At 38.9% G+C, this 17,097-nt stretch overlaps 1 protein-coding gene and 1 non-coding gene across 3 annotated transcripts; one reads left to right on the forward strand and one right to left on the reverse strand.

Moving 5' to 3' along the window:
- The first annotated feature begins 1,764 nt into the window (after positions 1–1,764).
- LOC115716204 (serine/threonine-protein kinase BSK7) lies at positions 1,765–7,469 on the forward strand. 2 transcript variants are annotated; one of them, XM_030644945.2, is made up of 12 exons: positions 1,767–1,915; positions 2,002–2,093; positions 2,798–2,959; positions 3,036–3,253; positions 3,371–3,506; positions 3,739–3,872; positions 3,964–4,069; positions 4,660–4,745; positions 4,943–5,131; positions 5,419–5,571; positions 5,991–6,104; positions 6,618–7,469. In XM_030644945.2, the coding sequence occupies exons 3-12, from the start codon at positions 2,878–2,880 to the stop codon at positions 6,852–6,854; spliced, it is 1,455 nt and encodes a 484-aa protein (XP_030500805.2). In that variant the 5' UTR covers positions 1,767–1,915; positions 2,002–2,093; positions 2,798–2,877; the 3' UTR covers positions 6,855–7,469. The 2 variants fall into 2 exon arrangements, with proteins under 2 accessions (XP_030500806.2, XP_030500805.2); XM_030644946.2 differs by lacking the exon at positions 2,002–2,093 and having other exon boundaries at positions 1,765–1,915.
- A 371-nt stretch (positions 7,470–7,840) lies between these two features.
- TRNAC-GCA (transfer RNA cysteine (anticodon GCA)) lies at positions 7,841–7,912 on the reverse strand. The gene has a single exon. It is a non-coding gene; the product is annotated as a tRNA-Cys (tRNA).
- Positions 7,913–17,097: the final 9,185 nt, after the last annotated feature.

Raw genomic sequence — 17,097 nt, forward strand, 5'->3', positions numbered from 1 at the left:
CCTCCGAAAGTAAATTTTTTTTTGCGTGGAAGGTCATTCAACAAGCTTTACCTGTGGCCTCTGCTTTACACAAGAGAAAAGTCATTAATTCAGCTTCATACTCAAGGTGTAAAAACGCATGGGAGTCGATTGGACATGCTCTATTCACATGTAAATATGCCAAATCTGTTTGGAAGAAAACCAATTTTACAATTGATTTTCATCATGCACATGGTATGTTTAATGTGGATTATCTAATTCACTTGGCAAAATCGATGGAGAAAGCTGACTTTGAGCTCTTAATATGTGTAATGTGGTGTATCTGAATGATAAGAATAAAATTCTCCATGGTGGTTCACATCGTGAGCCGTCTTCTTTGACAACATATGCAAATAACTACATGAAAAACTACCAATCGGCCAAACTTACCTGCTGCAAAAAAATAAATAAATAAATAAATAAAATAGCAGAACCATACAGCCTTTGATCTTGACCAGCAGCTCTCTACACATTTGCTTGGCACTACTTTCGATCAGATATCACGAACAGGGCTTGATGCTACAAACAAGGATTCATCTTCTCAGCAATTACAACCATGGCAATACTTGGACACTCTCCAGCAGTTAGCACAACACCATAATTTGACCATAAACCATGAATCACATAATATGGCTGCTCGATATACTATTCACCATGATGCCTCAAATCACAACCTCAATTCATGTCATGTAGCAAACCAGCAGCAATTGCCTTTAACATCTGAGTTGCACAATTATGGCATATTACAGCAGAATGTCACAAGTGACGATGGGAGGCAAAAAAATAAGATAGCATGGATGCCACCAAAAGGTAATTTGCTTAAAATGAATATTGATGCTGCTGCCAACTTTCATGACAAAATATTGGGTATTGGAGCTGTGGTACGAAACAACAAAGGAGAAGTAATTGCTGCATTTTCAAAAAGAGTCCAAGGTTGTTTTAGAAGTGATGAAATGGAAGCAAAGGCACTCTTCCACAGTCTGAATTGGGCTACACAACAACAATTGCTAATAACACATGTGGAAACTGATGCCCTAAGAGTATCCTCTGCTTTGAATTCTCCGCATGGAGACGTATCTTGTTATTCTGATCTAATTGTTGATGTTCGTTGTCTTTTATTCTCTTTTCCTGGAGTTACTGTTACTTATGCTCGTAGGCAAGCTAACCAAGCTGCCCATAGCTTAGCAAAGTACGCTCTAAAATTGGATGAAGATGTATCTTGGATAGGCAAAATACCTTATCTTATTTTCTCTATTATTGTAAATGACTATTAATTTATAATAATATGAAAAATTTCTCAAAAAAAAAAAAAAAAACTAAAACAACGTTTCAAAAAGAAAAAAAAACTTCTTTCAAAAAAAAAAAAAAGAAAAAAAAACTTAACTAAAACAAATAAAATATTTATTAGTTAATGACTAAAACAAGACTCCGGTCAATATCTAGAAGTGAAAATTATGTATGTCCTTAAAAATATGTTTCCAATAAAAGGAAAAATTAGACATTTATATTTTACATTAATTGTGCGTGTTTTTTTTGTAAGGACATTTATTGTGCTTTATAAGGGCAAATATATTATTCCATTATTGAATATTGATGACTTAGGTGTGAATATTGAGAAAAATAAAATTGGTTCATGTCGGTGGAAATAGGAAAAAATAAATTAAATTACTTTAAAGCCCCACTATATTATATTAATCTTTAAAAATAATAATAATAAAGTTACAAAATTGAATATTATTTTAATTATCAATATAGACAATTCTCATCCAAATCTCACAGAGAGAGGAGAGCTGTTACAAAAATTTCAGTCGCACACAGAAAATATAGCGAAGCACTTTTGAGACAGGAAGCCGAAGAAGTCGAAAACCAAGACGAAGGCTAAGATCTCTGATTTAAAGTCTCTCACCTTTCTACAACATGTTTGTTTATATATATATATTTATACTGGAAATTCGATAACAGCAATTAAGTTCTTTTAAATAGATATATAACCAGGAGAACGGAAAAAATAAGGTTTTGCTTTCTTGACTTTTGATTCAATCGAGGAAGACGATTCATTTGACTCATTCACTCAGGTTAAGAAAGTGTCCTGTTTAATCTAATTTGTTATGGGAATACTACTTGTTTATATTGAAGTGATTTGGGCACTGTGCTTGCTTGTTGTGATCTTTGATCTGAGGTAAAGGGGCTTTGTTTTTCGTGGTTTTCATTAGTGGGTTGGTGTGTTTTTGCTGGAAGTACTGGGGTGTTTTTGGAGTTTGAATGAGTACTGGGGTTTGGTTTGGCCGAGTTTGTAGTTTGTGGACTCAATTTGACTAGCTTGGTGGCATACTGAGTTGACCCAGAATTGAAATCGATGCAAAAATGTGATTTTCGTTTGCTGAAATGCTGAATATTCAGTCTTCTGATGCTGTGTAGTTGTTGGAATTGATTTTTTGATGCTTATACTTTGTACTACATCCATGTTTAGTGGTAGCTTTTAAATTATTAGTTACTCTATTATGTAATGTTTGGGAATTTCTAAAAGTGAAAATTTTGACCAAGAACTGCATCCCCGTCGTGTTGGAAGGAGCCTTTGAAAGGAAGTTGTTTTTGTTTAGCTTAGGGAGGGTTTTGTTTTTCTTTTAGAAGCGAAGTCTTTGAATTTAATGGAAGTGTTGCATAATTGAACTGGATTTGTACGTGCATTTTAAGATTTCGTCACTTGGTTGATTGTTGTTTGTGATATTTAGTGATATATTGATTGTTCAATGAAATGATAAAATTTGTTTTTTTACAGTGAATGTTAATGGAGACTTTGAAGTTTAACATTTGAAGCTTAGAACTTGCCAGTGTCTGATATAAAATTTTGAGATTGGGATGGGCTGCAAGTGTTCCAAGCTCTCGACTTGTTGTTGGGATTCCGAGCAAAATAATCCAGCTACTGAGGCCCCAAATGCTGGTAAGCAAGCCAGTGTTTCTTTACTGCTTTACAAAGAGTAAAGTTGAAATGTCTAAAAGTTTCTATACGTGTGTAGAACCTGAAGAGAAGAATGAACTTGATTTGCCTGCATTTCATGAATACACGGTCGAGCAACTTAGGGTGGCAACATCGGGATTTGCTGCGGAAAATATAGTTTCTGAACATGGTGAAAAAGCCCCAAATGTGGTTTATAAAGGGAAGCTTGAAAATCAGAGACGAATTGCTGTCAAAAGATTCAATAGATCAGCTTGGCCTGATTCCCGACAATTTTTGGTGAGTAATAACCAAAACTTATTTTCATTACTTTTGAAATATCTGTTAATGTGTTATTTTCATCTTCATTGAGTTTAAATGTTCAAGTTCTTTGATCTTTCTATTTTGTAATTTCAGGAAGAAGCAAGAGCTGTTGGTCAGCTTCGGAACCAACGATTGGCTAATTTACTTGGGTGTTGCTGTGAAGGTGATGAGAGGTTACTTGTTGCTGAATATTTGCCCAATGATACATTAGCAAAGCATTTATTCCATTGTAAGTGTGTTATTCTGGTACCCTCCCTTGTGTATCCCTCAATTGATATCTGCTGTTGATTTCTTAATTATGACTTTAAAATTCATTCTTTCGGAAATTGTGTAATTGTTTGTGATTGCTTATTGAATGTAGGGTTCTAGTACTAAAATGTTCATCCTCCTTCTCTCGGCAATTTTGTAGATTATCCTATACACAGTTTTTACTAGTAAGACTTTATCATTTTTCTATGTAGGGGAAACACAACCTATGAAGTGGGCAATGCGATTACGTGTAGCTTTACATCTTGCACAAGCTCTTGAATACTGTACCAATAAAGGGCGTGCACTTTATCATGATCTAAATGCTTATAGAGTCATCTTTGATGATGTAATTTATTTATCTCGTTACATGCAATGGCTTTTTTACTCTTGCCCATTTTGGATAGTCAGAGTCTAATTTTACTCTCAATAAATCTCAGGATGGCAACCCAAGGCTTTCATGCTTTGGTCTGATGAAAAACAGTAGAGATGGGAAAAGTTACAGTACAAACTTGGCATTTACTCCTCCCGAGTATTTAAGGACAGGTACATATCTATGAAAAGAATTAATCAAGCTTCTGTTTACACATGCTGGTATTTATTGATATTCATATGAATAATAGTGTGATGTATTTGAGTGAATTAATAAATGTGGCAGTTGACCTTAACTTTCTGACATGTTTTTATGAAGTGTTTATCATGTGATGATTTCTTGTGAGCATATTCTGTTGGTATAACCATTTCTTTTGTTTTCTTTATATGGTATGATGTTACTGCGTTGTTGGGTCCACTTTTTGAAATATGCCATAGCTGGTTGGCTATAAAATTTCTGTAATTCCTTCTCATTGGTTTCTCTCCCTTTCTCTCTCTTAACAAAGTGGTTTATGTTTTCCTCTCTTTAAGCTAAAGCACAATGCAAAATAATGTAATTCACATATGTTATTGCTGTGATTTTTCTTTCCATCCAATCATTATTCTTCATTTGGTAGTCTCATACAACATTATCTTTGTTGCTTCTGATTCTCTGCTCTCCACGGATATTCTCTGTTCTGTATAAAATTATTTTTATCTTGTGTTTTTGTGCATGATAATTTTCATTCTATATGTCTAAATACTATTTATATGATTCTCTGCAGGAAGAGTTACTCCAGAAAGTGTAATGTATAGTTTTGGCACTCTTTTGCTTGACCTTCTCAGCGGTAAACATATTCCTCCAAGCCATGTAAGTCTCATTAACAATAAAAAGTATTCCTAGTGCAAATAAATAAATGGTTATATGCCTTTTATACCATGCTAAATTTCTGTAAGCTCTCTTAATTACTGTGCTCATTTTCTGGTTTAGTTTTTCTGAGACATGCAACTCTAATTTCCATTTAAATCTCCTTATAATATATTTATTTTAATTTAAATAAATTTCAGGCCCTCGACCTAATACGCGACAGGAATCTTCAGATGCTAACAGATTCTTGTTTAGAAGGCCAGTTTTCAAATGATGAGGGAACAGAATTAGTACGTTTAGCTTCGCGTTGCCTACAATATGAACCCAGAGAACGTCCTAATCCGAAATCATTGGTTACTGCTCTAGATCCTCTTCAGAAGGACACTGAGGTTAGTTTTGCCTTTTCATGTTATCAGACAATTTTTTAGATAACTGTCTTCAGAAATTGTCCTTACTTGCTTAACCTATTAGAGTTTATATTATTTTGTTAATGTAGTCAACTGTAAGTACCAAGATGTTATATAGGAGTCTATCTGGTGCTTAAGTTTTCAACGTCAGAAAATATCTGTTCTATCATTTATAGGCATGTTGCTCTCTTTGTGTCATTGCGGACAGTATCCAATTTGAATACTACTTTTACAATATCTTGAATGAGCTGTGGTAAAATTTTGGGCAGGTTCCGTCGCATGAATTAATGGGGATCCCTCAGAATGGTGCTGCCTTACCTCTTTCACCACTTGGTGAAGCATGTGTTAGAATGGATTTGACAGCTATACATGAGATCCTAGAAAAGCTTGGATACAAGGATGATGAAGGTGCAGCAACTGAGGTATGTTTTCAATATATCAGAACAGAACTAAGTATTAACGACAGAAGGATCTTATCATTTAACATAGGATATTTGGTGCATGTTTGAAAAATAATGAAAATTCATTTTCATGATTAATTTTGTAATGATGCTTGTTTTGTTGTATTACTATCATAGGATCACATTCTAATATCATAATACATGCACCATTCTGGCAGTTTAACCTACAACTATGATTCTTGATTTGTAATTTAGCAAAAGTTATAAAGTCATTAGGGGATGGTAAATTAAGTGCCCTTGGGACTTAACATATGTACTTTAGAGTGGCGGTAAATAAACTAGCAAGCAACGTGTTTTACCCTCTTCAATTAATTCATATTATGCTATTGATTTCTTATGATTGCAAAAGCTAATTGCTATTTTGTTTTTTTTACCTGTAGCTTTCCTTCCAGATGTGGACCAACCAGATGCAGGAGACATTAAACTCAAAGAAGAAGGGTGATGTGGCTTTTCGGCATAAAGATTTTAAAGCTGCCATTGAGTGCTACACCGTGGTAAAGATTATTTCACCATGAAAAGTTATTCACCTGATAAGGCATGATTAATACCTGATAGATCTGCTCTGTTTGAAATTTTGGGAACTTGATTATCTTTACAAATATACATTAGTGGTATACATGACAAAGTAAGAACAAATGTTGTGTGAGAATGGTACAATTGAATTCACATGAACTGGTTTGGGTGCAACCGGTATGATTCGAACTCTAACTTTAAGCATTAGGGGATGGCCACTATTTTCTCACTTAAAGCATTACGTACTCCAATTGCCAGCCCTTATATTATACAGCCTTGCTGTTGTCTTTGCCTCTTTATATGAACTCAAATTTTAAAGGAACATTTTGAAGTGGTTACTTATTTTGAATGATAGTATAATATGATTGCTAAATCCTAGTCTATATTTGATGGAGGTGGTATGTGTCCCATGTACCTTACAATTTCATTCACCAATGAGGTTTTAGTTTACCTTGAAATGTCCTCACAGATGGAATTTTTTGTTTGACTTGCAGTTCATAGAGGGTGGAACTATGGTATCTCCAACAGTTTATGCACGGCGTAGCTTGTCTTATCTCATAAGTGAAATGCCACAAGAAGCCTTGAATGATGCAATTCAAGCCCAAGTAATTTCTCCAGTTTGGCATATTGCATCCTACTTGCAAGCTGCATCGCTTTTGGCTCAAGGAAAGGAAAATGAGGCACAAGTAGCCCTCAAAGAGGGTTCTGTCCTCGAAAGTAAAAAATATTAAACTGCTTGACCACCAAAACAATGAAAGGTCAAAAACAAAATTTTATTTTAAAAAATTGTTCTTTTGTTGAAGAAGACGAGCACCAGATTGCGTACAGGCATCGTCTTTGTATTCGAGTTGAGCAAATTGATCAGAGTTTCTAATATTGTCAAAAATCAAAGCAGCTCAGAATTACATTTAGAAATGGGTGGTGGTAGTGGTAGTGGTGATGGTTAATGGGTTATCTTCTATGGCATTATGAACTGGTTCATTTGTTATATCTTGAAGCATATTCTTTTGCTACGTAACATTATTGGTATTGGGTGGATGAGTTGGCAAGGCCATGGGTTGGTGGGGTGGGTCGGGTTGGGTTGAGTCGGGGAAAATTATTGTTTACGACAGGATTTGCAAATGGTTTGTTGTTGTTGCTGCTGCTGCCTGGCCTGTTTCATGGGAGTAACAGAAACAGATTATATTTTTGTAAAGGATTCAACTTTTGTTTAGAATGTTACATTGAAAAGGGTTATGGGATGATGTTATTGATGGTGTTCTTCTTCTTGTAATTTTTGTAAAGCTCCCTTGCTCATCATGGCTGTCTGTTATTTTTATGGAAATTGGTTGTTTCCAAGTGTGCTATTTCAATTGCTTTGTGCTTCTATCACTCGCATGCTGATAAGTAATGAGCCACATACATTTTAACATGTTTGTAAAATGATAATTATCAAATCAGACAACTTTTTGTATTGAAATTGGTAGTTCCAATTGCTATGTTCACTGCATTTAAACAAAACTTTTGTATTGAAGTTTGAAGGTATGTCCACCAATTTCACATGGTAATGAGCCAATAACGTGTTAGCTAACATTTATCTAATTATTTATTTATATAAATTCGTAATTTTCAAAATTTAAGAAGCTAAGTTGCAGAACTCAAACTTCGGTGTAACTAACTTTTGGCAATTATCAATAACTCATTTTATGATTAATGTATTTTTAAGAAAAAAAATTGAAGGGCCCAACCGGGTTCGAACCGGTGACCTCTTGATCTGCAGTCAAATGCTCTACCACTGAGCTATGGACCCCTCTGTTGGCTATTTAATTTACATTTTATAAATAAAGTAATAATTAAATTTATTTGTAGTAACAATTAATTTCTTAGCTATTTTTCTTTTTACTAACTTACCTATTTGTTAAGTAGCATATGAAATAAATATGTATTTTGCTTATTGAACTTTGCCATTAATAAGATTGTGCCCATGTTAAATATTTTTTGTAACATCCTGTCCCACATGGACGCTACGTGTGTGCTTTTACAAAATTAATCTTTTACTATTTTTATAAAAGTAGTTTATGAAAAGTGGTGTAATTAAATCCTTAATCAAGTCAAGTACATAAATTTGATAAAAGATAACTATTGGTAAATACGAGGACCCCCTGTGTTAAAAACTTTTACAATCTGTTTTAAAAGTAATTTTACAAAATAAGATCATGCTTCAAAATACATCCAAAAAGGGTGGATTCTGTCCACCAAAGCTGTGGCACCGCGACTGATATGTACATTGCTACAGAAGCTTCAAACTCATAGTTGATCAGCTTTACCCTTCCCTTTACCTGCACCATTAAGCACCCGTGAGTCACAGAGAATCAGCAAGAAAAGTAACTGAATCCAAAAGCGATGTAAATTCAAGTAATTATACCGTGATAAAATGTATGCAATCATAATACAACATGCTTATACAATCACAACACATATTCACATAATCTCAGTGCTTCATAAAGCACCCTTACCACACGTTATCCACGAGCTATGTATGTCACTATCGTTACCCGATAAAGCGAACGATAAGTAAGAAACCTATCTGCGATTTCAACGAGTAACTATTCATAACAGTAATGACTGTTTCCAACCCTCAATCATAATCGAGGCATGACAAACACATAACAAGATCTCGATCATAATCGCTTCTTAATTAACCATTCAGTGGTGCGTAACACTTTTCTTACCTCAATGCAGTATCAGGCGTGCGGGCCAACCTGATTGGAAACAAAGCTTGACGATCCCGGGTCTTATGTCACGACAACAAAATTCAATAAATATTTTAAACTAAAATTTTGAGAACAAACCCTAATTCTCGTATTCGGACAAAACCTAACCTCCAATAACTCCAAAATAGGCCATATGACACCTAAATAACCTTAAATTAGATACTAGGTACCGCCCTGAGCCAAAAATGATCTTGAGGAAAACCCAAGAATTTCCCTTGCAGGACAACCGGTCGACTAGTTCTGTTGCACCAGAACCAACCTGTCGACCGGTTCTGGCAGGCCACAAATCCTTAGGTTTTTCTCCCTAAACTCAAACCAAAACCCTCCCAAACCTGTCCAACAACTCCAGAACATTATAGTACCATAAATACAACATATTCAATGCATCAAAACACCATAATTTATCAAACCACACAAAATTTAAAGTTAGAGCCAAAATCAAGTTCCTAAACTAAAATTGCTAACTCCAACTCTATCAGCAACTTAAATCACCTAACCTAAGCTCAGGCATACCCTAAAACAAACCTATAAACACAATCTAAACTCAAATTAACATCACAGCCCTGAAACCATAAAACCCTAACCAAAATCAACTTAAAACTTATGAAAAATCAAAGGAAATTGTACCAAGAACTTACCTCAACTTGGCTAACACCTAGTGCTATAGATTCAACCAAGAATTTGCTAAAGTGAGCTGAATTCTCCTTGGCATTCAACTGGTTTCCTTTAGCCGAAAAAGAGGAGAAAGAATGGTGATCCGTTTATAATTTTTTTCCTCTAGGCTTTTAATTTTAATCTCATGTATATCTAACTTAATAATATTAATAATATACAATTTTAACTAACAAAATAATACCTAAACAATAATTAAAACCCTAAAGTCAAACTTAGCACATTTACCATTTTGCCCTCAATACTACACTTAAACCAAAACATAACCTAGGGGTAATTTAGGTAATTCTTAACTAATCTGCTAACTCGACAACTTAATATTCTAAACTAGTCTGGTATAATTCCAATTCAATCTATACTTTATTATCGTGACATTCCTGACCACTCCACCGTGCTCCCATGGTCGTCGGGCCCGAAAACATTTTATTTCAAAAATGGTATCTACGGTACCCACATAATTCAAAAAAATCTCTGTAATTAATAAATTACGTTTTATTTAATCATTTATTAAATTCACACTAATTAGCTTAAGTAAGATCATAATCTTACTTCATTATCAAGAGAATTACATATTTAATAAAATATATACCATATTATTTTTCGGGATATTACATTTTTCTTCAACTTTGAACGTTAGTGACATATGAGACTTTTAAAGTCTTCGTTAGAGTTTGTTATCTGCATTTTTGGATAGGTGATACACGTATTATTTTAATTTTACACTATGACGTGACATCTGACTAGGAAACACATGTATCATATTTCATAATTTGGTCAGATGATTCTGCTCCTAGTAGCCTATGAAGATTGATATGAAGCTCGTGCTGGGTTTTGTGCCCTAAATAAAACCAATTTTCATATAATCAGATTTACTGATTAATAAAGAGTAGAAATTGCTTTTATGTTGCATGGTTCACATGATTTATTTCATGATTATGTTTAATGTATAAATTCTATTAAGTCTAGAATATATATAAATATATATTTGTTCATGATTATAGTGTCGTCAGCACAGTGGAATATAATCATGATTATATATTCAAAAGTTTAATTCCCATGATTTGTCAGTTCACTAGATATAGACTGACATGATAATTGACGATAAAGTATACTTACACCTTGGATAAGTGTTATATCCTTTCCAAGACATTGGTAAAGTTTACCAGTATCGAATGTATGGAGTATACATTGGAAGAGACCGATATTGATCTTAGATAAGATATCATAAGATTACTGTTATATCTTTCTAAGTCAATATCAATGGTTGATCTTAGGTCTATGGATCTTAATCCTGATATGGTTGGGTTCAGCTTAGTTGTATTTTTTATGTTCTTCAAGTTGTTCGTGGAAGCTAACAAATGGTTCAGGTGGATATTTACATCTTGGAAACATGGTAGTTCAATTGAGTGAGAGCATTGATCATATATATGGAATCTATAACTTCTATAAGTATTTAGAAGTGAAACAATGATTTCCTTCGAGCTTGGCTGGATAGAGATAAATGATTGAGGCCTCATTTCAGTAATTATATTAGTTTACTGAAGTATCATTTATAGGTAGCTAAGTATTTTAAGGATAAAATACATTGAAGGGTAGAACGGTAAATTTGTCCCTTTTCGATGTAGATCATTTATAGAGGATCTTTGACTATTAGGATTTTAACAATGGATAATCATAACGTATCTATATTGTGGTACATATAGAGCGTTCTATATAATTGAGAGTGCTATTCAATTACAAATCTATAGTGGCACAAGGCGGAATTAATAAGTTAGAGAATTTACTTGGTAAATTCTAAATCTACTTATTGAAAGCTCGATTATTTAGGCCCAACGGTCCCCTCACTAGTTGAGATAATACTGCTTGTAGACTCAGTCAATTGATTTTAATTAATCAATTATAATTCTAAAATTAGACTATGTCTTATTTAAGAATTTTTACCAAGCAAGGACTTAATTGTGAAGAAAAGAGGTTTTAGGGTCAATTTATTAATTAAGAGAATTTGTATGGTCTAATTAATAAATAATATAAATGATAATTTTATTTAGTAATTAATTATAATTATTAAATAAATAGTTTTGGTATTTATATGATTGAATTGAAAAATATAGTATTATTGAAAGAAGAATAATTGTGTTGCCCCTGATTTTGCCCAATGTACGTGGACCAACCAGACAAGGACACGTGGATCAAGCAATTTACAATCCAAAAATATTTGCTAAGTCTTTATGCCGTAAGGCAGCGTCCAGGACGTAGCTCCCGGAGAAGGCATATGGAACCCCATACGCTCCCGAAAGCTCGAGTAACGCTAAGGCATCTCCGCGAGGTGTCAGGTTTCTCCTGAGCAATCAAGTCGCATTTAATGCTGTATGGGAGGAAGCGTGTTGGGACTGCTACACGCAATAAAGTCTTGTGGCACAACCTCCAACCAGCAGCTACAAAGTAATGATCATTTAAGTCTAGCGACGGCTACACTGTGAAGAGTCACATCAGTCAAAAGATAATAAGGACATTCCACATAAAAGCCCTACAACACCTAGGGATTTGACTATGCATTACTCATGGTATATTCATTGGGAATGCCCAACTTTATGGATACTTACAGATACACTTGTAAAGATAATTCTGGGGATCATCCCACCAAAAAATACTATAAATACCCCTTCAAAGCTCATTAAATGGGATCGAGAATCTTGGGCTGCATAAGAGCAAGAAGAGTAAATACCCACCAAGAACATTCTCTGTATTTATAAGAGTAAAACACTCACCAAATACATTCTCTATATTAAATACATCCATAAATAAAAAAGACTCGTGGACTAAGGCTCATTAACGCCCCAACCACGTAAAAATCCTTCTCTAATTTTCTTACAGCTCTATAAACTTATAATATTTTATTAGTTGCCGAAAACCTCGGTCAACATTTTGGTGCTTTCATTGAGAGCTGAAGAAAGCTACTGTAAACGAACACTTGACTTCACAAAAATGGTGGAGACTAGAAGTACTCGTCAGCCTCGCCCACTAGAAGATGCTCAAGACCCAAATGAGGAAGATGTAGCCTCAAGAGCAGCTGAGGGTTCTGAGGAAGAAGAAGGAATTCCAGATGATGACTACGAGGGAAACCTCGATGAGTATGCCTATGACGAAGGTAGCTACTCAGACAAAAAGCTATCGATCACGAAGCCGAGATCGAAGCTCAAAAAACACAAAACTAAAAAATGCAAGAAGTGATGCTGGCCATGCAAAAAGCCATGGAGGCGGCTGGCATTCACGTGCATCCCAAGGTAATGACTGCTGGACTTGGCAAGGAACCAGAGGCATCCTCGCCTAGTTCCCAACAGCAGAAGTCTAGGGAGCCTAGCCCTATAAGGTACCCTGCTGAAGGGAATCAAACAAAAAACCCTACCTCTACCCCAGGGCGAAAGAAAAAGGCGCAGGATCCGCGAAAGGTCCGCTCAGATTTCCCTAAAGGGAAAGGTCCGCAGAGGGGCAAGCCCCAAAAAGTGAGTTTTGGCCCTTAGGATCGAGAGGACCGAAAAAGCGTTTCCGTGCACCAAGAGCCCGGGGGTAGAGGAAGAAGAGGACAGAGATGTCCTCCCGTTGATCTGAGAAATCAAATCAATGGGAACCAAGGTGACCTCCGGGATCACCTTGACCAAAAAAGATACGGACCTGCGGTCTCCACGGGTACGTTAAATGAAGGAATTATGGCAGAACTCGCCATACTCCGAAAAGACATTGCCCGAGTCTCCCGAAGGCAGAAAGGGGACGACTCCGACTCAGATTGCGAGGACCGAGAGCCATGTGCTAAGCACATCCTGGAGGCGGAGCTCCCAAAGAACTTTAAGATGCCCGAAATGGCAGCTTATACCGGGAACTCTGATCCAAGCGACCACTTGTCACGGTTCAACCGTGTCATGACGGTCATGAGAGTCAGCAATGACGCCAAATGTCTGTGCTTCCCACTTACTCTAAGTGGGTCCGCGAAGGAATGGTTCAAGAAGCTGGAACCAGGATCCGTGGGCTGTTGGAACAAGCTACAGACCAATTTTCGGAGACAGTTTGTCGCCGCAAGAAAGGTCAACCTGGAGGTCAGTGCCTTGACTAACATCAAGCAACTGCCCACCGAGACCTTGAAGAACTATATAAAGAGGTTCCGAGAGGAAGCCTCGAAAACTAAGAAAGTTGACGATGGACAACAGCTTGCGCTTCTCCAAGCAGGCATCCGTATGGGGACTCCCTTCTGGAATGAACTACAGCAAGAGGGAGCTGCTAGCCTTCAGGACTTCCAGAAGAGAGTCCAAAGATATATCAACCTCGAAGAAGCCCAAATAGTGGCTTATGGAGGATACTATCTCACCAGGATAGCAGGGTACATACCCAGAGTACCGCCCTCGGGTACTGCCCCGACCGCGGCTCCACAGACAAGCGGCATACAGTTCTTTGCCACTCCCGGATATAGTCGCGGCCAGGCCTTGGCGCCAACATCATCCCATTTTGGAAACCCCTCCGGGATGAATGGACAAGCTCCTTCGCACTCCGCTCCAACCGCTAGCCTGGCAGGCCCTTCCCAGGGTTCGAGGAGTAAAAGATCCTCCAAGGGCAGCACCTGGACAGGGGAGAAGCGCCAGAAAAGGAGGTACACTCCCCAGTACACCCAATACACGGAGCTGACGGACTCCCAAGAGCGTGTGTACTTTGCTACTAGGCAAAATACGCACTACCGGAGACCACAACCGTTGTACAAAGATAGCTCCCGGAGAGATCCGAGCAAAAGATGCGAGTACCACAACGACGTTGGTCATAGCAGCAATGAATGCAAGAATCTCAAGGACGAGATTAAAAACTTGATCCGATTGGGCCACCTCTATGAGTGGATCAAGAATAGGCTGCCTCACCTCAATCCGGGCCAGGCGACAGGGGGTGTGCCCCAGGGAACACCGGGGGGTACAACAGGAGCGTTGGCTCCAGCTGCTCCCGCGGGCGACGCCAAGCACATCCCCGGTCTGCCGCCCAGACCTAACGGGAGGGTAGCCATGATCTCCGGAGGTCCCCATATCGGAGGTACTACTCGCAAGGAGCTCAAACGGTACGCGGGGGCCGTGAAACACAGTGTGGTTTGGGAGGTTACTCAACTCCCAGCTCAAAGGCCCCAGCTGATAGACCAACCCATCACGTTCACGGAAGAAGACGCCAAGACGGTGCGCTTCCCTCATCATGACCCATTGGTCATAGAGACCCCCATCGTTAATAAAGTGGTGGCCAGAGTCTTAATTGAAAATGGAAGTTCCATGAACCTACTCTTCAAGGAGGCCTTCACCGCAATAGGCTTGACGGACCGAGACCTCTCACCCAGTGGGTCCCAACTCACAGGGTTTAATGGAACGACACTTATTCTGATGGGAAAAGTAAGGCTTCCAGTCACCTTGTGTCCGGACACCCCCCAAAGAACATTCAAATACTGCACTTTTGTGGTGGTGGATTGTCCGACTGCTTACAACGCGATCCTCGGCCGACCGGCCTTGGTAGATTTTGGCGAAGTCACGTCCATTCGGCACCTGTGCCTAAAGTTCCCTACCCAGGAAGCTGGGATCGGGACGGTGAGAGGAAACCAGGGGGAAGCAAGGCAATGTTACAATGTTGCAACCCACCTGCCAGTATTGATGGTCCGGGAATCTATTGAGCCAGAAATGGCTGAGGAAGATGAGTTGGATCCCCGTGTGGGGTCCGAAAGAATTGTGGACCAATGGAGGATGTCGAGGAATTATCAGTGTGCGACCTCGACTCCACCAAAGTACTCCGGCTGGGAAAGAGCCTAGATCCGGAGGAAAAAGAGAAAATAATAAAAACACTGAAGGGCGCCATCGACATATTTGCATGGCGCCAAGAAGACATGACTGGCATAAGCCCCCACGTCATCACCCACATCCTCAACGTCAATCCGGACACGCCGCCAGTCCAGCAAAAGCGACGCCCGCTCGGCTCGGTGAAAGCCGAGGATCTGGAGAAAGAGGTGGATAAGCTTTTGACCAACGGCATGATCCGCGACGTATATTATCCAGAATGGCTAGCCAATCCGGTCCTGGTGCCCAAGCCGAACGGGACTTGGCGAGTTTGTATAGATTTCACTGATCTAAACAAAGCTTGTCCGAAGGACTGCTTCCCGCTACCCAGGATCGACCAGATAGTAGACGCCACTTCTGGATTCAAATTACTATCCTTCATGGACGCCTATGCCGGGTATAATCAAATAAAGATGCATACGGCAGACCAAGAGTGCACTAGCTTCAGGACCGATAAGGGGGTATACTGTTACCTAGTCATGCCCTTCGGACTGAAGAACGCCGGAGCGACCTACCAGAGAATGGTCAACCGAATGTTCAAAGGCCTGGGACGAAATATGGAGGTTTATGTAGATGATATGCTCGTCAAGTCCAAAGCATGCAATAGACATGCGGACGACTTAGAGGAATGTTTCGAAGTAGTCCGGAGATACGTCATGAAGCTCAACCCAAAGAAATACACCTTTGGGGTCAAGTCAGGGAAGTTCCTGGGCTTCATCGTCAACCAGAGGGGGATTGAGGCAAACCCGGAAAAAATCCAGGCTCTCCTGAGCATGCCATCCCCCAAAAAGCATAAAGATGTGCAGAGCCTGACCAGAAAGGTGGCTGCCCTGAGCCGTTTCATCTCACGGTCTACAGACAAATGCATCCCCTTCTTCAACATATTGAAGAAGTGCTAAAAGTTCGAATGGTCAGACGAGTGCGAGGAGGCATTCAAAAAGCTAAAAGAACACATGGCCAAGCCTCCTATCCTGTCAAAACCCGTTCTCGGAGAAGACCTATTTCTATACTTGGCTGTCTCCGAGCACGCGGTCAGCGCTGCCCTAGTCCGGGAAGAAGAGAAAACTCAGCATCCCGTGTACTATGTTAGTAAACGCATGATAGGAGCATAAACGAGGTACCCCATCATCGAAAAATTGGTCTTTTGCCTCCTGATGGCCTTGAGGAAATTGAGGCCATACTTCCAAGAACATCCGATCAAGGTACTAACCAATCACCCGCTCCGGCAAGTCCTCCAAAAACCTGAAGCATCCGGAAGGCTCCTCAAGTGGGCAATGGAGTTAAGTCAATTTGACTTGCACTACATTCCCCGAATCTCCATAAAAGGCCAAGCCTTGGCAGACTTCATTACTGAATCCAACGAAGCCGAGGCAACCGCAAATATGCCAGTACCGCTGATCCCCACATGGAGAGTGTTTGTGGACGGAGCCTCCAATGAAAATGGGTCCGGAGCAGGAGTGGCAATGATATCTCCGACCGGACTGCGACTCCAGGCGGCCTTACGGTTCGACTTCCCAGCTTCGAACAATGAGGCCGAATATGAAGCCCTAATAGTAGGGCTGAAATTAGCAAAAGCCGTAGGAGCCAAAAGAGTAGAAGTCTACAGTGATTCCCAGCTGGTCGTAAACCAGATATCGGGAGAGTTCCAAACACGCGGCGAGCGAATGGCCACGTATGTAACAATAGTCCGGGAGCTGCTCCACGAG

This window comes from Cannabis sativa, chromosome 5, assembly GCF_029168945.1.
Source record: "Cannabis sativa cultivar Pink pepper isolate KNU-18-1 chromosome 5, ASM2916894v1, whole genome shotgun sequence".
Lineage (NCBI taxonomy): Eukaryota > Viridiplantae > Streptophyta > Magnoliopsida > Rosales > Cannabaceae > Cannabis > Cannabis sativa.

What these genes read in the sequence shown, in the direction of transcription:
- LOC115716204 (XM_030644946.2), top strand. Translation starts at nt 2,878, where the DNA reads ATGGGCTGCAAGTGTTCCAAGCTCTCGACTTGTTGTTGGGATTCCGAG. An exon ending in TACTGAGGCCCCAAATGCTG is followed by an intron (nt 2,960 to 3,035) that starts GTAAGCAAGCCA and finishes ATACGTGTGTAG; the next exon opens with AACCTGAAGAGAAGAATGAA. An exon ending in ATAGAGTCATCTTTGATGAT is followed by an intron (nt 3,873 to 3,963) that starts GTAATTTATTTA and finishes AATAAATCTCAG; the next exon opens with GATGGCAACCCAAGGCTTTC.